Genomic DNA, 27,171 nt, shown 5'->3' on the forward strand with positions numbered 1-27,171 from the left:
TTACCCTGCAGCGTGTCCGTTTTTACAGAGAGATACATTTTCCTCTGTGGATTTGATATATGGAGTTTGCCGTCTCTTTGGTGACTTCTTTCTGCTTTAGATAAATAAAGAAAATGAGTTAGGGTACATGGATATAAAATTATTTATGTAAGGGATATGTATGTACATGTATGCAAATGTTTTAACGGCAAGTATTACAAGTTCTATAAACATAAATAATCTTCTCTTCCCCTGCCAAAACACGAGCATAAACCCTGCCAAATAAATGTAAACATAATATGCTACCAAATAAAAGATAATTCTGTACAAGGTAAATAAAATACAAGATAAAGGTACGTGTAGAAAAATAAAACTCAAGCTATAAAGTCAATACTTTTAAAAAATTGAGACGACCCAGTAAGTTCAATTGCACAACGTATATGCATCTCTTTTTTCCAAAGTGAGACTACATAAGTTTTCTCTAGCACCATGGTATTTCAAGGCCATGTGTTTATGCGGGGGTGTATGCATTTACTCATATTTTCTTATTATACGGTGACAAAACATTTTTGATGATGAATTCTGTTATATCCAAGATTTAACCTGTGTTAGCCTAAGAAATTTACATTTTAATAGACTTGCATAGTGAACAAAGAACTGATCCTTTCATTTAGAATCAATATAGGAGTGGTAATTTTATTTATACATTTTACTACTTCAAAATGACGTTGCTAGCTGCATGATGACCTACCTGTAATGTCTGTAAATAATCACTGAAGCCAAGATGCCGATAACGAACAAGAGAACAAATATAACAATTACACACACGAGAATAGATTGTAGGTGTTTGTGACTGTCATGAAAGTTGACATCTACGACATCATCACCTTCCTCATCTGGAAAAGAAAACAGTGGATACGATAAAAATGTCACACGCATGACACCCCCCTCATTACACACACAAACATACACACAACATGCTTCTCGAAAGGAAAAAAAATGTGGAATTTAGGGGTACAAGCAGAGTAAACACATGTTATACTATTGATAGTATTGGGCAAATTCATCATGATGATTATTGTCACTATTATCAATCTAAAGTACTTTTGTCCCACCATTCACCATCGTTGTAAATATAATCAAAAAATTAGGCCTTACTAGTATATCAATCTTTCTTTTGAGAGCATTTTCTTTTTCTTGAGGCTTTGCTGTAGAAATACTCAATTACATAATATGACACAGACAATTTGTATAGGAATCACGCTGCTAACAATGTGAAAAAAGTTAATCATTCTAGAAACGAACGAATATAAAATACGATCCGAGCATCGCTCGGTCATTTCCGTCAGGTCAAGAGAATAACTTGCTCTTCCTGTCGGAAATTGTCAAGTGATGTTCTTATCGCATAGATTAGAATAGGTGTGGGTTTGTATGGCTATGGTTGGTTCATAATGAAAATAAAATTTTTTGTGAATGGAATCTTTAGAAAGCTTATCTTGTTTGTAACTTAAACAAATAAAGACGAGAGACGATGTTATATTGATGCAATTTTAGTATTTAAAAATACTTGACTTTGGAAAACATTACTGAAATTAGCACATGTTTTGTATGTCCTGCGTTTAAAACACAAATTTGAAACACTTGTAGGTACACAAGCTACTGCGGATCATATGTGTTTCTAATGTAGAATCTTCCATCACGGATGAGACTAGACTGAGAAATATAGGTTTGATTATGAACATTTAGGAATTACAAGTTATCTCATTTTTTAATATGATAATGCTTCCATAGGTTTACTATGGGATTAGAATTAGTACCGCGAGCCCTGTAATACCTAATTCCTGACGGGGCCAGATTCGTCTGGTTTGAGGTATTGCGCTCTTCTTGCCTCTTTACACTAGTATTCGCCAGCCACGTGTCATCGATCTACATAAGTGCATACCAACCCTTGTCGTCATTGCGAGGAAAAGCACCACATAAATGCAAAGTATATACATTACATAAGCATTACATGCAAGGGCCGTCATTCTATATATGAGAAAGAGGCGTTTGCCTAGGACGCCCAGTTAAATGGGGAACAAAATTTGAGGAGGGGTGGTGGAGGTGGTGGCGCCGATTGCATGGTTCGCCTGGGGGACAGTTGCTGGAAGTTATTCTCGAGCCGCCGTGATTACGTATACCCTCTTTATCGAATGACGTAATGTGTACATCGCATAGGACCGCTCCGGTGGCATAGTGGTTAGAGCACCCGCCTCGCATGCGGGAAGTCACGGGATCTAGCCCCAGCCAAGTCATACCAAAGACTTAAAAAAATTGTAGTCACAGCTGACTCGCAAGGCGCTCAGCATTAAGAAGTTAGTGTTAGGACTGGTTGGCCTGGTGTCAGGATAATGTAACTGGGTAGGACATCATTCTACATGTCTGCGGCATGATACCCCAATGATAGACATCGCTACAAACTGCCACACTGCAGAATGGTAGCGATATGACTGAATTTAGTTTTAAAGCTACGTTAAAAATCCAAGTCACACACACACGCATAAACACACACACACCCCACAAAACATTCACCATAGGTGACTTTACTGAGATGACTCATTCCTTGCCGAAATTGTTTCTTATTTTCAAGGACGAACCAGTTAAACAACTTTTTTGGTTTCACTGAATTACTGCAGACACTTCCGTAAAGGTTTCATAATTCTTTTGACGTGATTCTTTTTGCACATGCATCCGCAGACTTTCAGCAACTTACGTACGATTTACGCTAAATGTAATTCACATTGAACGAACAAAATGTAGAAACAACAAAGATTTGGTGGAATATTAATTGGAGTCGTCACGTAGTGACATTCTAATTGTTTTATCAAATACGCAACCGTATCTATTTAAATCGTCCTTTAGTAGCTTTGTAGAAAAGGAGGTTGATTAATGAATTCTTTTATCAAATGTAAGCTAGCCAAGTTTTCTTCTTTTCGAATAAATAGATTTCATACTTATCGTAATATCTGATTTGTTATGAAAATGTATAATATACATGTAGTCGCATAGATCTGCAAATACTGGAGACTCAGGACTTGCGTAATTCTGTTCGATCAGACGAAGAATCCAATTTTGCTGTGAGCAAACGTTCGATTAATTGGATCATTCGACAAAGACTCTGATCCCCAAGGCCCAAAATCTTTTCTAATTTCTCAATAACGTATAATCTCTGAATGCATGCAAAGTTTATATATATATATATATATATATATATATATATATATATATATATATATATATATATATATATATCCTGAGACAAAATTATTAAAGTAATTTAGATCAATCCATAACTGAAATAATTCCATGACACTTGACTACAAAATTTTATTATTGAGACTAATGCTACACTTGTTTTCAGTGAAAACTCAAATAAATTACAAAATAAATTCATTTGAAGTGGCATGAGAATATAATGGCAAAAAATAATAATGATATATGAGCTGAAAGTTTGAGGAAAAATCGATGGTAAACGTACTTTCACATTTTCTGTAATGAGCAGAACGTACGAGAACTTAAAAGAAAACACAACTAAATTACAGTTCTTTGATACTACGGAGTCTTTGCAAGGAAAGCTATTTTGTTTTTGCCTTTTCATAAAAGATGATCATTTTGATTTACGTCACATATGCATTAAGACAAAGGAATCCACACCTAATCATACAACAAACCACCATAAATAATGATATATCAGACATCTAATGCTCTAAAACGTGGCTAACGTATACATACAAATATGCGACTATCGAGGACGAGAGAACTCGAGCTTCCCCCTTGGCTTGCGTACATGCATGGATTACATATATTACTTATTTCTTTGTTTTAGTTATGAGACTTTGTCTCATTATGAGAGAGAGAGAGAGAGAGAGAGAGAGAGAGAGAGAGAGAGAGGGAGAGAGAGAGAGAGATATTTAAATTTATAACCGTAACTTCAGAAATGTTATCTCATTTGAATAAACAGTGCACAATAACAGTTCCTGCTTGACAAGCCAATGTAACAGGATAGATGAATACCAAATAATACAAATTTGTTTAGAAAGCCATTGAATAAAATAGTATATTTTATCCAGACTTGATACATTTTAGAAATAAAGTTTATTCAATTACATTTAAGCACGTAACTCGTTCATAAACACGCCGAGTAACCTACATGATGACAACATATTCAGTCAAAATACAGGTCTTAGAAAAGCAGAATGGAACTTAGATTAACTCTCACTTTTTTGTTTCTTTAGTTAATATACACAATTAAAGGAAATGTTAAATTCAGACTTGTTTAACTTATCGAAATATTCATTTGAAATATTTGAGCAATATTCATCGTTAGGCTTTTATAACATCTTTATGTTTATATGTACGGTACGTTTGATATTTTAATGAAATTGTTTTTTCCAACCATACAGTCATAGTTTGGAGATCATTTCTTCAATGTTATGCGCTAAACGTTATATCGCTACTGTGTCAAGATATGCGTGGGATGCAAAGATTTCTTGTCTTGGTGATAGAAGTTAGGTAAAAACAATAAACTGTGAATATTTTGATTATGTGGTCCTGACACACACACACACACACACTATTTTTTCTCTTATACATTTGACATGCGTATGAGCAGGCAGAGTAGAATCAATAAAAATATAAAGAAACGTCATTATAGTGGATGGTTACTTTATCTATTATAATGGAAATATACGTGTCACGGTTGATTTATTTCAGACAAAATCAAATAAAAAATATATCTAGACAATCTCAAAAGGAACATCAAGACAACTTTTAATGAATTGTACAGTCATTAGGAATGCATGTTCTCATAACCACTTGACTTTACTCTGATTGAAACCTTAAGTTAGTCAATGTATAAACAGGAAATAAGTAGAAAAACATTTTTAAAAAAAAGTTTCAAGTTTTAAATTCAAACTTCATATTAAGTCATTAGAATGTTGCACCTTTGTAAGATTCTTTTGGATATAGGGAATATTATCTGAGATAAATACAGTATGAAAAAGATGAAATAAAAAAAGTATGTACCACCAGATCTTAATGAAGTCCTTTACCAACATACCCACCCACCCCGTTTGCTTTCATTTCATTTGTTCATTTGTAAGCATGCAGTAAGTAGCACGTTCACACTCTAAATGCATGCAAATTATTGACATTATTACAGTATTGTCTGTGCACGTATCTATTAATAGCTCATTAGTTCCTTTAAATGTCTGCAATCATATGCCTTAATTACTCGTATCAGTCACATACGTAAACTAAATATTATTGTTAATGAGACGGCACGAAATATGTCCATGATTATTGATCTATCCTCTATATCTCTTGTTCTATTTTATGTACTTTGAACGATGACTTCAGCAAACAAATACCCTTTAAATTAGGCGTCCAAGGTTAACTCGGCTTATATTGCTTATACTATCAGCCGGTGTTTATAGGTGTCTAATATTTATTACACCTTTAGCCAACGATGATCGTTGATGGAGAGAGTTAATTACCTAGGTATTACTACATAAAGCATTGGACGAAACTGGTGTGCATATTTAATCTTTGGCCAGTGCTTCTGTATGAGAAATTACATATTATCATAGCGGCACTCACGCTGACAAACCTCTCAATGTACCACACATTTTCCCTCTATATCACCTAATCACATTTACTTTTGATATTAAAAAGAAAAATACTAAATAGTCATGACAGTATGAAGTTATGTTCGATGGCATTTGTTTCTCTATTCAGTTGCCGTCATGATCGGCATATTACTAATTTACTTTATAGTACGTTATGAAAGATAACATATTTTGAGGGGCAAGGTCTTAGTTCGTACCAGCAAATAATCCGGATAATGGACGATTTTTAAATTTATGATCTTACATTTGCAAGTAAAATTTAGTTTGTAAAATGTAAGAAATCGCTCAGATCTATAGAACGATAAAAATCAAACATATTCTCGAACAGGATGAAAAATAAGAGGTAAAGTCATTATAATTCTTCAAAGAATAATACAAAAATTAAATATTTTGGTTAAACAGGCAAAAAAACCCCTTAAAAAATACAGGGTCAGATTTCTTATGGAAACCTAATTTCTTTAGGAAGGCTAACATTTTTTCGGGTTGTACACTATTAAAAGTTTTAAGATACCCCCACCCACCAAATAAAACAACAAAAGAAATAGTAGTCTTGCGAAGGTCGATACATTCGACTGACAATGAAACAGATCAAAATATGAGCTGTAATGCCATCTACTGTTGACGACAAGTGTTTTATTTGTAATCTTCTTTCTATTTGTGCATGCAGTATTCAATGATATGAGAAAAATACATATGCGTTTCTAATCTACATCAAGCAGTGTTAGATTACCATGTTCGTAGCAGTTGAGGATGGATAAGGGATTAAATTGCCGTTAGCTTGAACACAATCTTGCAGTATTATATTAACATATGTGTTGCTGTTATGAATTGATAACATATCGGATTACCTTTACCTTCAACACAATTTTCAGGATTATCTGGTGCTTTGGTGACTTCTGAATCGTTGATAGGTGTGATGGGCATGGACTCGACGAAGTCTGCTACAAGAGGTGCTAATTCTTCGTTAGTTATATTCCATAGTCTCGATGTATAAATATTTGTCTCTTTATTAGAATCCGTATACTTGCTTTTGATGCCTTCCTCTGTTGATGTGATTGGCCATTCTTTTGTTGAAGGATACATGGTAGAAGTTGATATATATGGAGGGAATATAAACTTATAGGCCGCATGAAAACCTCTCATTTGAACCCTATTGTCGGATCTAAATTTTATGTACAAAAAATTCCCAGAAGAATTGAATGATACTGGTGCAGAAACACCGCAAAATGCCTTCAGTAACTTTGACTGATCGGAATCGCCATCGAATACCTCTATAACGTCGTAGGCTGTGCTACACGATGAACCTACGTGATCCTCTAACTCTACGAGTGTGAATCTTAGAAGAATTGTACACGATGATGGTGCTTGTATAGTCCATAAACAGGAAGTCTTGGAAGGATATTGCCTTGGCCATCTGAGAGTGGCTAACTGACCATAATCTTCAGTAAATGTAGTGTTACATGGCCAATCTAAAAGAATATATATTAAACAAGAATTTAATCAGTGTTGATTCACATAGTATTTATTTCTTGAAGTCAAAAGTAAAGTATATAAAATTAAACAAGAGACATAGTTGATTGAGCAAAGCGCATTATCGCATTTCGAGCTCTCTCCTTATTAATAACAATATTTACTATAATAATGTAATATTTACTTTAAGCAGCATTAAGACGTCTCATGCAATTTTCGCGAGTCAACTAAAATGGGTCGAATGGTGTCAATTTGTATGTGTTTGTTTTGCGTTTGTTCTTCAAAGAAGAGATGAACTCAGAGATAAGTGTATACGGTAATGGAAAAAGACTAGACTGTATAAATAAGTGTATACGGTAATGGAAAAAGACTAGACTGTATAAATTGAAAGGTATCGATTATCTGTATATCATACTAGAACTGATTTCGTTATCGAGAGATCGTACACAACTCTATTTATTCGAGAGAAGATTAAACTGTTCCTCACGGTTTTGAAATGTATTTGTATGTTACTTCTGACTTATGGTTCAGTGATATATAATTTTTATTATACCATTGAACGTACACATTTTGTAACATCAATAAAGGGAGAAAAAAAAAACTTTGAAAAAATTATTATTTAATATAGTAAGACTTTCAGAATCCGAGTTTTATACGTGAAACAAGAAATATTAACCACGGTACAAATGACACAATACAAGAAAGCAAAGTAACGAAAATCTTAGGTCGTTACCCATTTTCAAGAAAAGAAAGAAGATCAACAACTACGGAATTTTGAAGAGGAAAACATATTGATAAGTGAAATGTATAATACCAGTAGTGTAGAAAATCCGGAATCCATTTGCATTGTGGTTTGCGTTAGTGACAAAGCGGATAAAGAGTTTGTTTGTGTGGCTGACATATTCTGAAAGGTCGTTGGCTGCACAATCTTCGTTTCCATTATCATCATCGATAAACGATAACACGTCGCTATTTTCATCACAAGGGTCTTGGCCTTTGGGACCAATATCCAGATGGTAAATTTCAACTCTAATAATCTGAAAGAAAATTATAAAAGTATATATGGTCTGTAATTATACCCTGCATTTAAAAAGAATTTAAATTTAAAATCTCATCATATCGGATACTATCATCTCCATTTTTGTACAATACCGCTTTATTCTTTATGTGTTCTGATTTAAATATCGAATACCTTCCGCGTAAAAGGTCACTACGGCGTGTTTTAAACTCATTTTCAAATATACAAATACTGTTAATGAAAAATCTATTGTGAATTAGGGGGAAAACGTTGTTATATAAGATAACCATTCACCTGCTAAAGCTGCAATTCAGAGAGATTGTTTAAAACAAATAAACAAGCAAGCAAGCCAAAACAGGGAAACTTTCTATGAGACACCACAATTTACGCGATTCTCTTTCACATAGTTTGGTTGGCGACGAAATCGATATTTTTGTATGAACATTCGTTGTTTATTATTAGAAAGAGAAACTAATGCATATATTGGAAACGAACATTAAAGACGATATCGTATAATGTATATCATTCTTGATGCTCAAATGGGTAAAAAGTACAAACATTTACATGGTACAGAAAAATCCACCTCTCAAGAAAAAAGAATCAAATTAATTAGTACATACTTCACTAACTGTATGTATGTATGTATGGATGTATGTGTGTGTGTGTGTGTGTGTGTGTGTGTGTGTGAGTGTGTGTGTATGTACGTATGCACGCATGCATGTTAATACATCACCTATAAAGATTTAAGAAATTAAATGGTCTTCAAGATACAACACACAACTGATGTTTTTAATTGCAATGGATACTACTCTCTAAAAGGATTAGATCATATGTACCCTGTGCTTTGGCACGACGATTTGCCAAGTGCAGTTTAAGTGATGTAAGTAATGTCGAGGCCAGTTGGGGGAGGCCAGCATCCCTTCCAGGTCTGTGAGCGTGCCTCCGCAATCTGATAAAACAAAATAAACAAAACAAACAAACAACAACAACACCAGCAACAAGGCAATACTATAAACTGTAACCTTTCAAACGGATATTAGCTTGGTCTAGATTTGGTGCCTGAAGGTAGAGCAACAACGGAAGGTCATAGTATGGAGTAAAGTGCCCTAATCTGGAGCTCATCACGGTAACTGGAATCTACAACCTTCTGGTTGTAGTTTGGATAAGGTAACCACTGATCTTCCATAAATCAAAACGTAAAATTAGATGCCAATATATATATATATATATATATATATATATATATATATATATATATATATATATATATATATATATATATATAATACAACGATTTGATTTTGTTCCTATAAAGTTGCAAGTCTAAACGTAAGATGTAAGATGTTTGATTTGTATACTTAAGTAGCTAGAATCTTTGTTCAATCGATAGATAGGCGTGATTACGTTTGGTGATTAAAACAAATACGCGACTTTCATTTGTCATTTCTACCTGACACCATACAATTTTGCAAGCATAAACCACCTAGATGTACATCTGTGGTAACTACATATGCCAGGTACATGACCTGCGTCTAATAAAGTTTGCATCATGTTTAGTAAATATTTACCTGAGTGATAAAATGAAGATGTGTTAAATTTATTTAGAATATAGTTTCACCAGTGTATTGGAATATAACCGAATCTATTTGTCACGGAATTGTGTGCACGCACATCCTTTGCAACATTTTTTAACATAAATATTGATTGTGTTTCGTTACCGCAGTGTTATCAATGATACATATTTTCAGCTTTGGCAACTGCGAAACAGCAAAATTTTCAATGACTGAACTGGATGGACCCCCTTTCTCAGAGTTCTCTGGCCGTGTCTTTGAATACATCCTAGTAATTACTGTGCCATTTGTCTGTAGATCGCTACAGTGCATTGGAGCCTTGTGAAGGAGATGTCGATTTATCGAAATAATTTTCAGATATGGAGGAAAGTAAAAGTGTAAAACGTGTTACATGATTATATCCTCTGTATAGCGATACAATTGTTTAATACAGTGAATGCTTCTGAATTTATTCTAAATTTCTAGAAAGTCAGACCTATGTCGAATCACATTGTATGACTGAAGTATTTCTCTGGTCAATTGTCACATTTTCAGCCGTTCCGGGGAGTTGCTAATTCCGTGGGGTTTTGAACCTATATATCGTTGATGATAGTAACTTAGGTGAAGTTGGATTGTAATGATATTAGTCGACGTAACGTGAGAGCCAATAGTTCTGGACCAAGGGATCTCAGCATTAGCGAAGTCCTTGAGGCGTCCTTTAGCATGCCGGAAGGAGTGCGACACATGGGATCATTCATAATAAATTCTTCGTGGGTATAGGGTTGGGATTTTTCGTGGCCGTCTTGCAGATATCATGGAAGAGCAGCAACAAACTTGTTGATCAACACAGTTTATTTTTTTCGCACCTTAAATTCTGTGTCTTTATATGTATGACAGTCTAAAGCAACACCATCATTGCTGATGAACTCTAATGTGCATTGATGGTTTATATACGTTTGTCACATATGTTAACAAAGTTCGTATACATTTACTCAGACCTACTGATCATTCATGCCAGCAATACGCCAAGTATACTCATGTATTTATAGACAATACCATTTCATTGAAAGTCGCGTGAGAGTGACATATGTGCTAGTTACGGCATATTAAAGGTCTAATACAATTCAGCGTGTCATTTATGCATAGGATTTGTGTGCATTTGTTGGTTCTTACCTTCGTTTCATTAGTCTGTATTAGATTGAATTAAGGCTGTTAGCTATTGTGTCAACAGTTACGTTTGCATTGTCTTGTGTTATAAATGAACATTTCACGATGTTTCGTTTGTCGTGTCTTCACTATATCTAAACCCGACCGGCTTAATCACAAGTTTTCTCTCGTCATAAAATTTGCCAATGACAATGCTACCTTATTACAAAACTTCAACGTCTCAGTGTCGTTAATTCCAGCTGTAAACTTGATTTGTGTTTGTACCCTCAGTGAAGACCAAATATATATAAGTCCCGAAAAATGTGGAAAATAATTTTTAAAAATTGCTTTACTATGACTGGAGTCTATGCAAAATATCTGTACGTGAATGCAAAACACATTTGTTACATTTACACCGCAAGTAGATTTTGTTTCATCGTGCTAACAACGATTTCGAAGAAAATGTGTACAAATAACTGAAAATCCCAAACAAAATCAACATCATCTAAACAAAGAAGAATAGAAAATATAAAATAAAATAAAAATTGATATGACGGCCTGTAAATAGATTTAATTATCTGTAACTGAATACTAATATATCCTTTAGATAATATTTGCATACCTCAAGGGGCATGTGCTTAGTCGTGTTGATAAGGGCTTTGACCAGAAAAATTATAAAATGTTAAAACAATGAATTAAAAAACGAAACATCGATGTAAAGGTCAATATCAATACTCAGGTAATTTACAAGATGTACGCAAATATGCTTACTCACTTTCATTTGAATACAGTCAGCAAATTTTGCAAAATCTTGTTAGCAAGCTTATCAGGAAAGGCAGACGCAAAGGACCAAAAGAGGATGCTACTCGCTGGTAACAATCGGGAGTACAAAGGATTGTAAAATACCATTATCACCGTTTTTTTAACTATTATTTCAAGAACCAGGAAATGGAAAATATACATGTTAAAATGAATTATACGTGTTAAAAAATGAATAACTTAAAAAAAATTAAGGACTTTCAAAATTATAACAAGTCAAGCTTCAGGTGGAAATACGCCGGAACGTTGTTTTTGATCAGCATGTACTACAGTCCCTAAGAGTTCCGTAAAATCTGCATGATTTCGTACACGCGGTAAACAGTGGGTCTCAAAATTTATATGGAGAATACTTGCAGGCATGCTTCAGTGGCATTTAATGTGTATACAATTTAAACTATATTATACTTAGTCTGCTTGAACCCGATATTATTAACACATTGCTAGACACAGAAGAATGTGTGTGTGTGTGTGTGTGATTTTGATTTTTAACGTAGCTTTAACAAATTTTCAGTCATATCGCGACGATATCTGCAGTGTAGCAGTTTATAGTGATGTCTAGCACATATGTAGCATGATGTCCCACCCAGTCACATTATCCTGACACCAGGTCGAACAGTCCTAACACTAACCTCTTAATGCTGAGCGCCAAGCGAGGCAACTGTAAGTACCATTTTTATAAGTCTTTGGTATGACTCGGCCGGGGATCAAACCCACGACCTCCCGCATCCGAGGCGGACGCTCTAACCACTAGGCCACCGGAGCCATAGAATTAAAGAACCCACCAGAACTTCTTGTACCCAAAAGTACTATCACATTATCATACACAAAATAAAAAGCTATGTATATTCAGTATGACCGGTATATTTATAGATAGACAATGGACCGCTCTGGTGACCTAGTAGTTAGAGCGTCCTCCTCGGATGCGAAAGATCGCGGGTTCGAAACCCCGGCCGAGCCTTACCAAAGGCTTATAAAAATTGTACTAACAGCTGCCTCGCATTAAGAGGTTAGTTTTAGGACTGGTCGTCCTGGTGTCAGGATATTGTGACTGGATGGGACATTATGCTATGTGTGTGCGGCATGATGCACCAGTGCTAGACATCATTATAAACTGCCACACTGCAGACATCGTAGCGATATGACCGACACTTTTTAAAGCTATGTTAAAAACCCAACACACACACACACACACACACACACACACACACACTATTATTGAAACACTGCTTGACGCAGAATGAAAGACAACTTTTCCCTGATACTATTAACATTTAAAGAAAACATTTTGTACCCGATACTATTGAACATTTCTAGACTTATAATGGGAAACTGCTTGTACACAATATTACTGACATTTAATGAAAACTGTTTTGTACCAAATACTACAAACACATTACTAGACATGGAGTGAAACATAGACTACATTAGTTAGCTATTGATGATAACAACTGATATTCACATAATCTTTTAAAATTATTCCCATTATAATTTATATTCATATGATTACACTTTCACTCTAACGAGGGATATGTAATTGAATGCAAAAACAGTGGCATAAGATAAAATTGAGCTATATTTTATCTTTGGTGTGATTGACATCGGAGCTATTACTGCACAGTTATACCCTAGATGGAGTTTAAATTATAATACTGTGTTGACACCTCTGAATGTAATAAATTATTAAACAGACATATAAACACATACAATCGAGACACAGGGCGCCAGTAGTAAAGGGTTTTCATTGCCATTTCTAATGAGAAACTGTATCTTATTGACCAATTTTTATTACCATTGAAATTAAGGTATCGATAAAATATAGAAAGCTTTTTTTCCTTTCAAGTCGGATAAAATGAAATTGGAATTAAAAAATTATTACCAATGGATGGCTTCATTTCGAAATGGTGTGCATTGGCTCCAGGAGGACTATACAGACCTCCCACGTCGCTACCTGTAACAGTGCTGAGTAAACACGTGCCGTCCGTTATCTGAAACAATGAAAGAGAATACCATAATGGATATATATATATATATATATATATATATATATATATATATATATATATATATATATATATATCTGAGAGAGACAAGGATAGTTGGATAGAGAGCGGGGGGGGGGGGGGAGAGATTAGTGATGATAGAAAGGAAATTTGTATCTATAACTGTCTACTGTACATCAACCCATACCCAATGTTTAATAATCAATGTTGAGAGACACGAGAACCATACTGGTTGCGTGATCTTAATTTTTAAAGGGGTTATAAGGTCCATTCTTTTAGGTGACTATTATTCCGAAGATGTAAAATAAATAAATAGATAATTAAATAAACAAATAAATAAATAAATAATGATAATAAAAAAAATTGTTGATAATGGCGATGATGATAATGGCATATTCTAAAGAGAAAACACAAAATATACTACCTGATAATCAAAGGATCTACATATAAAGCCTCTCTCCTCAAGACATTTCCTGGCACAACTATCAGGAGTAATTCTCTTGAAAGTCTTTTCATTCTTTCCTAATATGGAGGCATGTGGAGTGGCGTAAAAGTAGCGAAGATAATCTCCTGTAGAGACAAAACTCGTTAACATACACATGTATTAAGTGCACATACATAAGAAATAGCAGCCAAGAATTAGTCGTAAATGCAAAGCAGCAATACAATGTTTCCCATAATATAACGTGTAAAACTAAATGTATACTCTGAACATGACATCATATAATAACATTATCGCTAATATATAATAATATATAGGATTTAATCAAATTCTCAATTTGCAGACAAATAACTCACCCGTGTAATCTAAACTGAGTCGTGCCGTAGTCGGGTCCATCACTGTAAATGTCATTATGCTGACCTTAGATGTTATAGATAAAGTGGCAGCGAGATCTAATTCAGTTACAAAATGATAGAATTCTGCTTAATCTTCTAGGAATTCTAGGTTAATTTGGAATTAGGTTCAAGTTGAAAATGCTTCACAACTTAAAAAACAAAATTTTCTCTTATTCTCCTTTAATCTATGTACAGAGATACCGTAGTTATTTTAATAGAAGTCCCACTTCTAACAACACCTCCTTTTTCCACATAAAAAAGAGATTCCTACATTATCGAGGCTTATAGAACCGTATATTATATGCATTAAGCTATGTCCACATAATTAAAACAGCACGTTAGTAATCCAACGAATGTTAGAAGGAAAAAAAGAAATCAAAATTACTTAATTTACGAACGTTTTCAGTCCAACAGTGATATATGAATATTAACGCTCAAACTTTGGAAATTGTACCGCCACTGGCGAGTCTATTACAATAAGTACAGTTATTTATTTTCAAACATGTCTTTTTTTCATCCACAGCGTTAACAATAATGCAACTGATTACAAGTAAACATATATTTGCATGTAAATTTATTAACTGTTACGGGAATCGGCATTGAATTTAACATCGAATGCCTAATAACGTATTTTCAATTACCTATAGCTTCGTAATGCATGACCTTGTGATCAATCTCAAATGATGTCATCAACCCGTGTACATTGGCGGCGATATATTGGCTCATTTGACATGATTGGTCTGTGAAAACATAGTCGAAACTGTTACACTTAAAAAACGTCTCCGACTGACATAGCTGTGCACATGCGTCCAAAGTGACTCCGAGGACGACCTTGTTGTATATCTGAATGCCCTCCAATGGTTGCAGAGCACCATAGCCGTAATTGATAAAATTACTGCAAAGACCATCTGAAATGGAGAAATTAGATGAAAATAGATATTTGTGTTTGTTATAGTTGAAATTGATGCAATACATGAAACGATTAACTTATATATATATATATATATATATATATATATATATATATATATATATATATATATATATATGTCGAAAAAATGAGCATCTGCTTCGTTTAATACTTCAAGGAGAAGTCATTGTATCACTGACTGGCTTTATGATTGACATACTACATAACTTACTATCATTCTAAAGCAAATGTAAAATTTATTTATATTCGTGGCGTTTTGCAAAAAGTGAAATTTTCATCAATTATTAAATACGTGTTTTTGCCTTTGTTAGGGAAAAGTATTTCAATGTCTTCACATGTGAATAAGGACTCATTTCGGTCCTTAAATTCGTCCTTTGTAGCAATAACGAAATTCATGAATAATGGTCCCCGATGGCTAAACGTGATTTCAAAATGTACCTGCAATTCTCTCATAATAGTCAGTGTCAGGTCGTATTTTCACACCATCAACATCACTAGGCGTTTTATCTGTCAGCCAACAGTTACGCAGATTGTTCTCATAGTCGAAGCCACGACATTTAAACGCCATCTCCAGAATACAACGTCGTGCACATTCCTCTGTGCTGATCGCCGCAACCCTGTGTTGATGCCGCGTGGTCAGATAATGATTCGGAAGTCTGTTGAACAGCTTTTCATAAGCAGCTGGAAGATTTCAAAATAAAAGTTTGGCTCGCGACGTAGACGCTCTTTTTAAATGACTTGTAAGCTTCTCAAAAATAGGATAATTTGCAAAATGATATACATTTGCAGATACACAATAACAAAGGTAAAACAGGAAAAGCCACTAAAACAGCCATTGGTTTGACTTAGTTTCTATCAATATGTTACAGTAATTATCCCTTCAACAGAGGACCTATTAAGATACACAACTTATAGGCTTCATTAGTAGTACGAAACGAAAATCATGTGATTTAGAAAAGTGTATGCAAGTCAAAACGTCGTCTAATATTTGCACTATGTTTATTAATGATAAAAGTAACATTGATGAGAGAAGCCCGCAGATTTGCGACAGTAAAACAAGATATACTTTCAATTTGTGTTTAGTTACTACTGGCAAACAATGACTGCAACACTAGTTGCAACTTCTTTCAATACGGTATTTAATACATTTGGTTAGCTTTGATTCACCTTTTTCAAAATCATAGTATATACTTCCTGTTAGGAAACCGAGATATAGATGAAGTAAATTCAGATGCACAATATTTATAAGTCACTTACTTCGATAATGGTCTACGGACTGTGCTTCCTGGAGTTTGAATAGAGGTTCATTGTGGGAGTGGTTGTGTAGATGACACTCCTTGTTGGTATTTTCTACATCGAAAGACTTACATTCGAACTCCACTTCGTAAACACAGCAGTCTGCACAGTTATCAACTGTCATGTTGAACAGTACCTTCACTGGTAATGTCATTAGCCTCATATTTGGAATCCTTACGAATACGTTTCTAAATGTTATAGTGCTGTCTGAAACAAGGCAATTAAACAAGAAATTATAAACACAAATTAACCAGTTTGCGTAGCACTGTCAAGATGGGATATGCCTAAATATGCATCTTCTGCCTTTATAAAGATTACACCATTAATGGCTTACCTACATTATTGCTTGCACTTATTGGCACTCTTATTATGAAGATACTGGAATATATCACAAAGCTTTATATATCGCACCTTTTGAATTCTGATAAAGGAATCGTTGCGCTCTGCAGTGTACGTGGGCTCTGGTATATATTATTTTACGCGCTATCAATTATATCTTGTTTACTATGTATATAGTGGCAAAATAATAAACAATCTGTCAATTATTGACACAAGTGGTGTTAAGTCCATTAGTGCAGAACATGCTCTATCAACTTCAGCGTAACAATTTAATAATTGACACAGTCAGAATGCGGAACCTTGTATATGCCCTGCCTTAATGTTTAATTAAGCCTTTCAAGAAACCTAAATACAAAATAAACAATGCTTGCACTTGTAGCGTAGGACCTATTGGAAACGGATAGAAGAGGAAACATTATGTGTCAGTACGACGTATTGGTAACGGATAGAAGAGAAAACATTATGTATCAGTAGGACCTATTGGTAACGGATAAAGAGAAAACATTATGTGTCAGTAGGACCTATTGGTAACGGATAGAAGAGGAAACATTAAGTGTCAGTAGGACCTATTGGTAACGGATAGAAGAGAAAACATTATGTGTCAGTAGGACCTATTGATAACGGATAGAAGTGAAAACATTATGTGTCAGTAGGACCTATTGGTAACGGATAGAAGAGGAAACATTATGTGTCAGTAGGACCTATTGGTAACGGATAGAAGAGGAAACATTATGTGTCAGTAGGACCTATTGGTAACGGATAGAAGAGGAAACATTATGTGTCAGTACGACGTATTGGTACCGGATAGAAGAGAAAACATTATGTGTCAGTAGAACCTATTGGTAACGGATAGAAGAGAAAACATTATGTGTCAGTAGGACCTATTGGTAACGGATAGAAGAGAAAACATTATGTGTCAGTAGGACCTATTGGTAACGGATAGAAGAGGAAACATTATGTGTCAGTAGGACCTATTGGTAACGGATAGAAGAGGAAACATTATGTGTCAGTACGACGTATTGGTAACGGATAGAAGAGGAAACATTATGTGTCAGTAGGACCTATTGGTAACGGATAGAAGAGAAAACATTATGTGTCAGTAGGACCTATTGGTAACGGATAGAAGAGGAAACATTATGTGCCAGTACGACGTATTGGTAACGGATAGAAGAGGAAACATTATGTGTCAGTAGGACCTATTGGTAACGGATAGAAGAGGAAACATTATGTGTCAGTAGGACCTATTGGTAACGGATAGAAGAGGAAACATTATGTGTCAGTAGGACCTAGTGGTAACGGATAGAAGAGGAAACATTATGTGTCAGTAGGACCTATTGGTAACGGATAGAAGAGAAAACATTATGTGTCAGTATACACAATATTGAAGTGACTATAACCAATGGGCAGGGCATTTGTGTTCGAACCTTGTGACAACAGCTCTTCGTATTTTCTTTTTAAATAATACTGCGCCAGCAATAAATGAGTGTGACTACCGCGAATATTAATCGTTTTTTGATGCATGGTTCCAAGTCTTGATATAATTCAAATAGAAGCTTCAGTGGTTCTATTCATGAACAATACTAAACCATTATATTATAAAAGCCAAACAGAACTATCCTTACAGTGTGTCCTGTCTTTTGAATCCAAACGAGGATTCCTACCGTATATTTCGAGATGAATCAAGTGACACTAAAGGGAATTATATCCAGTTTTAATCCAGATATAAACATGATCTTACATTGTTTTGGTACAATAAACTTTTAAATAATGAAATGATGTTTACAAATGTCAAGATTGATTCATATTTCATAATATCCATTATTTTTAAGCAAAATTAAAAAAGTAAACCTTAATGTATTCGTTTTCATGTATCTATAAGTAACAACAGGGTCTAAATTGCATGACTCTGGATCCTGGATATATCTAGATACCATACTGAGTTTCAGTGCACTCAAAATGAGTGCAGTTGAAACATGTCATGATACTACATTATTTGCTTGCTTTACGATGGTCTAAAATAGTAACATAAAACTGGTTACTTGTCTTCAGACAAATCGACATATGCTAGGCATTATTTTAAACTTTAGGCAGAAGTATCATTGTTTTAGAGAATTTGAATGACAAAAAAGTTGACCCTGCGTGGATGGTCCATGTTTCCCGGCCCGGCCTTAGGGCAAGGCGAACGGGGCAATCGCCTTGGGCCCTGCACTTTCAGGTAATGCAGTTTGTTTGCTTGGGGCCCCGCGCTCATTGCTTGCTGCCGTGGGCCCCGCACATCCTAGGGCCGGGCTTGCATGCTTTACCCTTTATTCGGGATCTAAGCCTATTATAAATAGTACTATTATGTAGAACCGATTAAAAGTCAGAGGTTACTAGTCAACATAGATAGGTAAAAAGTATTTGGATGAAAAGAAAATCATTTGATCGAGCACATTTTGGTAATATGCCTCTTTCCTGACAAGAATATAATGTTTGTGTTCCTTCAACTATCTTCTGACCCCTTATTTCACTGTCACAGTCTTATGCATTTTCACTTTTGTAGTCTTATATTTATTTCACTATTATAGTGTTATGGTTATTTCGCCATTAGAGTTTTATATGTATTTCGCTATTGTAGTCTTATATGCATTTCACTATCATAGTGTTATACTTATTTCACTATCATAGTGTTATGCTTATTTCACTATCATAGTGTTATGCTTATTTCACTATCATAGTGTTATGCTTATTTCACTATCATAGTGTTATGCTTATTTCACTATCATAGTGTTATGCTTATTTCACTATCATAGTGTTATGCTTATTTCACTATCATAGTGTTATGCTTATTTCATTATTGTAGTGTTATACTTATTTCACTATTATAGTGTTATGCTTATTTCACTATTATAGCGTTATACCTATTTTACTATTGTAGTGTTATACATATTTCACTATTATTGTGTTATGCGTATTTCACTATTATAGTGTTATACCTATTTTACTATTGTAGTGTTATACATATTTCACTATTATTGTGTTATGCGTATTTCACTATTTTAGTGTTATACTTCACTATTTTAGTGTTATGCTTAATTCACAATTGTAGTGTCATACTTATTTCACTATCGCAGTCTTGTGCTTTTTTCTACTACTGTAGTCTTAGTATGTTTATCACTATTAAATTATTATGCTTTTCCCACTATTATTGTGTTATACTGATTTCACTATTAAAGTGTCATACCTTTTCACTATTATAGTGTTATACTTATTTTCACTGTTATGGTATTGTGCTTATTTCACTGTGAAAGTATTATGTTTATTTCATTATTATATTGCTATACTAATTTCACTAACATAGTGCTACGCTTATTTCACTATTATATTAATATCTTTTATCACTATTATAATATTACGCATATTTTCCCCTTACAGACTTATGTTAAGTCACATTAACACAATCCCGCATTCTACTGTCCACATTTGTGCACGTCAAGTTTATATCCATTTGCAACATACAAACTGAATCATCAAAATATTTGTAGCTATTGATATTACAGATGCTCAGCACGCCCAATTATTCTTTCGTGGCTATTGCTATCACATATAGCTGTAGATGGTGTACACAAGACTATCTAATCTACATGAACACAGGACATTATACTTTGTAGCTATTGCTATCACAGATGTTTAGCAATGGTATGCTGCCATTGATGGTATGTATCATCGCAAGTACGATCAGCTACATTGGGAGCAGACGCAGAACAAACTTCATTGGATTCATCAAGATTAATAAACCCTTGTTACGATTGTTGGCAATACTAATCAACAAACATTGCGAATGAAATCGAACACAAATTAGGTTAGTGTGGACAAATTTTAGATTCTCAGGGTTCGTATCGCCGCTGCAAAGCGTGTACACAAGATTATTTAATGAACGTAAATCACAAGTGTAGAGTGCACATTCCCAGTATAAAAAGTTGTTTTCTTCTTCTGTAGATCGCAGTAATTTGCATCCAGGCATTTATTACAATGACTCATGTGACCACATCACTGTCCGGCTCATTTTTATCTATTTAGACAGTTTGAATTCAATGATGGATGTATCCTTCGAGAAGGTTATGTCTCTATTGGGACTAAATACTTATCCACAACAGCATGACAACAACCATTCTGCAAACCTTATAAAATAAAGTTAGAAATTCCGAGATATTTCGTAATTATGAATTTAAGGAAAGAGCACAGCACGACTGGAGTAAACACAGCATTCTCACTCATCTGAAACTAAACCTAATACACTCATAAACAATAAGCCATAGGCATGTTTTAACCTTTAGCTACAATCATGCATACATACTGGTAACACTCAGCGGTTACAACACATAATGATGTACAGTTCCACCCTGAATCATTTGCCACTACTTGTTCCAACTAGTTGGCCAGACACTCAAAAATTATTCCGTACTCCCATTCTTCTGCAATTGTTGCTGTTTGTTTAGCAAAGTATATCAGACTCATTCGAATGTAAGTATTTTTGAGAGCAAGCGATAGGGAGATTCCTGATGTCCAATTTCTGTCATAGGTATCCCATAATATACTAACGCAATTCACTTATTGTTTTAAGAATTGCCGTACGAACGCAAAATATATTGGATGCACAATACTAGACATCCATATTGATCAGCCCTTATCCAGGACCGTTTCTAAAGCTAAAGATCAAATTAAAAGTAGAAGAAAAAAAATCTGTATGTTCCTGCGAGGACAAATTGTAGCGTCTAGACGTTCGTTTCGTCACCGGCGAACACCTACATTAGGACCATCTAATCAACTTAAAGCACATCGCTTGCAGATAAAAAAAAATTGACTGTCATAAAAATAGTCTCAATTTTGGACACAATCTCTTGCAATAAAGTATATTATTAAAATGAAACATCCTGACCCGGTTGATGACTGCAATACAGCAATCTGTTTTTGCACATTTAGAATAGCACCATCGTCTTTAATCGAAACAATCTGATGGTTTGAGATCATAAACACGCAGATATTGTACAAGTTTGTTTTGGAATCGTTGGAGTTTTTGAGTAGGTATATATATATCAGCGCGCGTGTATGGATCTGAGACAGCACACCGTGTATGGTACTCAAAACGATGTTGCCTCCTGTGTCAAAGCTTAGCTTATTCCTCCTCCCTGCGGTAGCGATTACAGAATAAATATTGGTATGACTCACACTGACTTCTTGGGTCACTTTGATGATTTTAACTTTCGACGTCAATTAATTTCATTAGATCCGCTAATTAGCCCTGAACATCCGTATCCAAGGAAATCAATAATATGTATCGATCTATCGTAATAGAGGCCTAATGTGGCTTATTAAGATCTTAAGATATCAATTCTACTGGAATTATCTTCACGCTGGATTCTGTCTTTATAGACGAGTTCAACATCTTCATTAATTGCTTTTTTGCATATTAGGTAACCTATTTTCTCCTCTTTATATTCTCATCTTTCTTTTCTATTCCCTGCATTTCTTTTAAAAAAACCATCTTAAGATAATCCTTGGCGAAAAGTAATTATTTCTGCGCAAAGTAGTCATTTAAATGAAGGCTTATCTAAACGTTCCTGGCATTCCATACTTTCAGGATTTAATGTAGTTTTAATTTTATATACAAAATAATTTCCAATTATATTGTTTAAAAAAATATGTAGGGCTTCACGTTCTTAGAGCTATTAGAGGCCTCTTTTTCTAAGAGAGAGAGAGAGAGAGAGAGAGAGAGAGGGTTCTATTTAAAATTGAGACTTTACTTTGTCTGCTCACTGTTTGTGAAACTTCCAAAACAACTCAAACGCGCCAAGATCAGCCCGCGCCATTTGTAGTTTCTCCACGAAACATTAACCATATATACATGTGCGTGCATGGCATTTATGTTGGTGCAGAGGAAATAAACTAGTTAAAGATAAGTTCAGATTAAAATTCTGTACATTATACAGGAGGGCATTTTTAAAAGGTGCAAACCAAGACGGTAAAAAGACAACAATTAAATGGGGAACAATTAAGTTTAGCTAAGATGACTGCATACTTGAAAGAAATGTCTAAAATGCTTTGAAATCCCACAGGGTTATACAATAAAAATGAAATAATTATATTCAAATCGGCCAATAGAATGGAGATAATAATGAATAAATAAGTCAAAAGCTTTCTGATCATTAACGGTATAAAATTACACTTTTCTGGAAACTGATAATTGATGAGCCTGGTACGAAAAGAAATATCACAGAAGTAGAGAATATATAAATTATTGCATGTATAATCTTTCATATTTAATTAGGTTGTTCGAGAATAAATTACCTGCGATTTATTGGCAACCTGACCTGTTTGATATTCAAAAGATAAAACTAACATGAAGGTATTCGATTGGCCAAAACTTGAATATGGATAATTTTGGAACTCTGTATGACGATTGTACACGACTGCTGCTATATCGCCAGGAAATATATTCAGCTATAACCCGAAGTTTTGTGTGATTCCAGAGATAATGAATTTCCTAATTCATCACCGCTTTCATGCAAAGATATCCTAAGTTCTATTATACATGGTTTCCTTGTATTCATAAAATAGCTCAATGTGGACAACTTGTCTTATTTCCTTCGCCAAGGGTACAATGAAATTCCTTCCAACCCAGTGTAAGCGCTAAAATCAATTACTTGAATGGCCAGTTCAGAGCACTCTTTCTTGTGCTATCCCAGACAACGACTAATCTTCGCCAGATGCGTCTCATCACACAAATACACTACTGGACAATACGCGTTCAGAAAATTCTACCATGCAACAAATTCTTTCACAGATGAAACATTCTAGCGCATATAAAAGGACCCGAATATTAGGATTCTACCACCGCTGAATTGAAGCGGCAAGAATTTTGTGATCCCTTCACTACTGAACTGCACTGTATTCTATGAATTGTGAATTAGCTACATAATGTTTCACAAAATATATGTAATCCTTTAAAAGTGTAGAAGTTATTACACAGCAGCTTAATCCAACCTTTATTTGCTAGTTTAAATTTTATAGGCCTAATATAAATAACAAGATGTCAGTTTTGCAAATAAATTTAAACTGAATGACACAAAACAATGATGCAGTTCCTCATGATTAGATCTGTTCAACTCTAAACAACACAGACCCTGATCTGTCGTCGCATAATGCGCTGGCAGATCACGGACTACCTTCTTTATTCTACCGATTACTCCCAATTTGCACAGACCCAAATCGGTCAATGCATTATCCGACATCAGATGTTTGCAGTTGGACTCGACTTTTAAGCGGGTGTATACGGTGTACCCTAAGCTTCTCAGAGTTATTACCAAACTCCCTCCCATAAATATACAGAAGTCTCCCCTCCATCAGAGTTGGTGCAGACGCATTTAGTACATTATTTTAAAAGCCCTGACTATATCTTTGATGTTGTAACAACAAAGGTATCGTTCTATTATCTTGCTATCAACACATATTAGAGACACAGCATTGAAAAGCTACGGCAAAAATGAGCTATTGGTTCATTACTTACGTTATGTTATATCATTCAAATAGCGAAAACGTAACTGCTCACTCGCATGTATGACGGCGTCTGTCTGTATTTTGTTTAACACTGCTATCTTAAAGAAAACCGTAGGTAATGCACATCCGCATTATGCACAGATGGAACAATGCGAGAATTACAGGAAATAGTTTCACTCCGTTTTAGTATTTCTGACGGGTTTTTATACGATACTCAACACAATCATTCTGTTCAATTTTAGTGGAATATGCATTATAAGGACAACCCATATATTTGCGATGCTAGTCTTAAACATAATACTTTGCTTTGAGATTTCAAGGCAAACATAAGAAATTTGAATTGTCATACTGAGACACCACCTTGGATCGTTACTGTTAAGAACTGTGTTGATTATGTAAAACCTATCCAAAATATACGTTTTCGATGACAGTGGGCTACGTTTAAGTCTATTGGAGCCCATTGAATATAAACATAAATTCCAATAACTATTTTTCTAACGTTTAATGTTTTGTACAACACGAAATAACACATATATATTTGAAATGAGGTTGGAAACATCTCTCATGACCTATTTGAAAATATATTATATTTTACGTGCTTCCAGTTTTCAAATATATATAAAACTATTTTCTTCAGCGATCTGAATTAGGACGGTGACTTTTCAAACAATAACAACAACATTTACAAGCAGAACAATTATATTGTTTAGGTTTTTGCCTCAGTCAGATTACAATTTGGATCGTCACACAATCACGTGCTTATATTTTGGTAAATCGCATTGATCTGTCTTTTTTAGTTAGAAGTAGTAGCACATTTATCGTTAAAGTGTTCCTATAAAATTTAAAATGTATGACACATCCGAACTGTAGCGAAGGCCCTTGAAATGCTATTTGTACATCTGTAATATCATCTAAACATTTCTCGGTTTAGAACAATTATGATACTGTATTTCATTTTATTCTATTCTATTCAAATTTACAGCTACTGAGTTATTATTTTGCAAAATACCATGCTGTCATTTACTGAGGAACCATATTGCCAAATTTTCCATATAAAACACGATGGTTGACATTAGTTGTAACAATCAAGCGACAATTAATCTTTGATTCATTCAGAAAATGAAAGCGAACTATAATCATTGTTTCATTCAGAAAATGAAATCAACATACTGCTATTTAGGAATACATTATACAAGAAATAATAATATAAAATATAGGACAACTTTGAAAACAAATTACAAACCTTGTAAAAGCTACTCATTCGTAACAGTAAACATAACTGACTTTCATTACAAGCGGAATAAATGTACAACAAAATCTTATTCATATCGATCAGGGAAACATAGCATCAAACTATATTCACGAACATTGAATCAGAAGGACACATTTCTCACCTGCTGACAACACTTAGATATATGCAATGTTATTAACAAATCGTTATCATACAGAATTGACAATGTTTACGAAAGAGAGGATGATTTGGGTGGGATGATTGGAGTCCTGTGTCGGTCTACATGATTTAGCGAGGTGACTAAATTGTAGTATTGCTTCAAGAAATTCTCTTTAGTGAAGCCATGTTGCCAGCTTGTAAAACAAAGTCTTAACTTCAGTGGGGTTATTCAATGACATCTGCATTTATAAATGTGCTGGAATTACCTTGAATTTATTTAAAGACATTGTGGGATTATAACAAAGTAATTTTTACTCTTTTTTTTGTCCGAATCTCTGATTGATGAATTCGAACTCGTATTATACTATTAACAGCAAGTAGTCAGAATATTGTTTAAAATGACTAAATAATGACTAAACCAAATACTGAATGTATATCCAATGCAAACCAAACTGAATATTGAATAATATACAAAACTGTAATGTAATTATTTGACACAAGCTACCATTAGACTGTTCCACTTTTCAATATTTAATATAACATTTTCCCAGCGCACTTCTTAAAATGAGCCACCATTGATCAATTTTTATGTCGAGGAGCTTTTGAATATGTATTTCTTCTTTCTGATTGAATAAACGTTCTTGAAAACTCTTGTGAAATATGATGATTTAGTTATTAAACTTTCTGCTTCATTTTCAGAATGTGTATATTACTAAAAGAATTAACAGAATCTAGGTTCACATCATACACATTGTTTGGCAAACAAGTTCTGCAGTCTATTTGAATAGCTTGTTAGTGTAAATCATTAGTTTATGTATATATTTCCTTTGCATTTAGATGCACAATGTACATATTTCATGATAAAATTACCTGTTAAAATCACGCAACTCCCAAACATTTCATCACATATGTATTTTATGCAAAAGACATTATTAGCGTTGGTCCCCGATTTTTATACATCTGAATTCTTAGGTGGAACCATCCATGTGGTACCGTCAAGTACTTTCACATTAATTATAGTTTTTATGTAAAGCGTTCAAATAAAGTAGCAAGACGAAAATAGTAACGATCAAAATACATTACCGGTGTTCAGGATTTTAGATGAAGAGAAGATTAAAAAGTAGAATTACCTGCAAAAGTAGCAGCACTGAGCAGCATTATCAGCATCGGGGACGGAAATTCGCTGATTGCCAT

General features: G+C 34.3%; 1 protein-coding gene across 1 annotated transcript; it reads right to left on the minus strand.

The window, feature by feature from the left end:
• On the minus strand, positions 1-27,171 carry LOC149774973 (uncharacterized). Its single transcript, XM_089944614.1, has 11 exons — positions 27,108-27,171; positions 16,674-16,919; positions 15,855-16,097; positions 15,127-15,393; positions 14,073-14,218; positions 13,525-13,633; positions 8,970-9,082; positions 7,930-8,152; positions 6,500-7,114; positions 731-875; positions 1-91 (listed from the first exon to the last, which is right to left on the minus strand). Exons 1-11 carry the CDS (start codon positions 27,169-27,171, stop codon positions 1-3), a joined length of 2,262 nt encoding a protein of 753 aa, XP_089800740.1.

This window comes from Sinohyriopsis cumingii, unplaced genomic scaffold, assembly GCF_028554795.1.
Source record: "Sinohyriopsis cumingii isolate HCF-2022 unplaced genomic scaffold, ASM2855479v2 utg000066l, whole genome shotgun sequence".
Lineage (NCBI taxonomy): Eukaryota > Metazoa > Mollusca > Bivalvia > Unionida > Unionidae > Sinohyriopsis > Sinohyriopsis cumingii.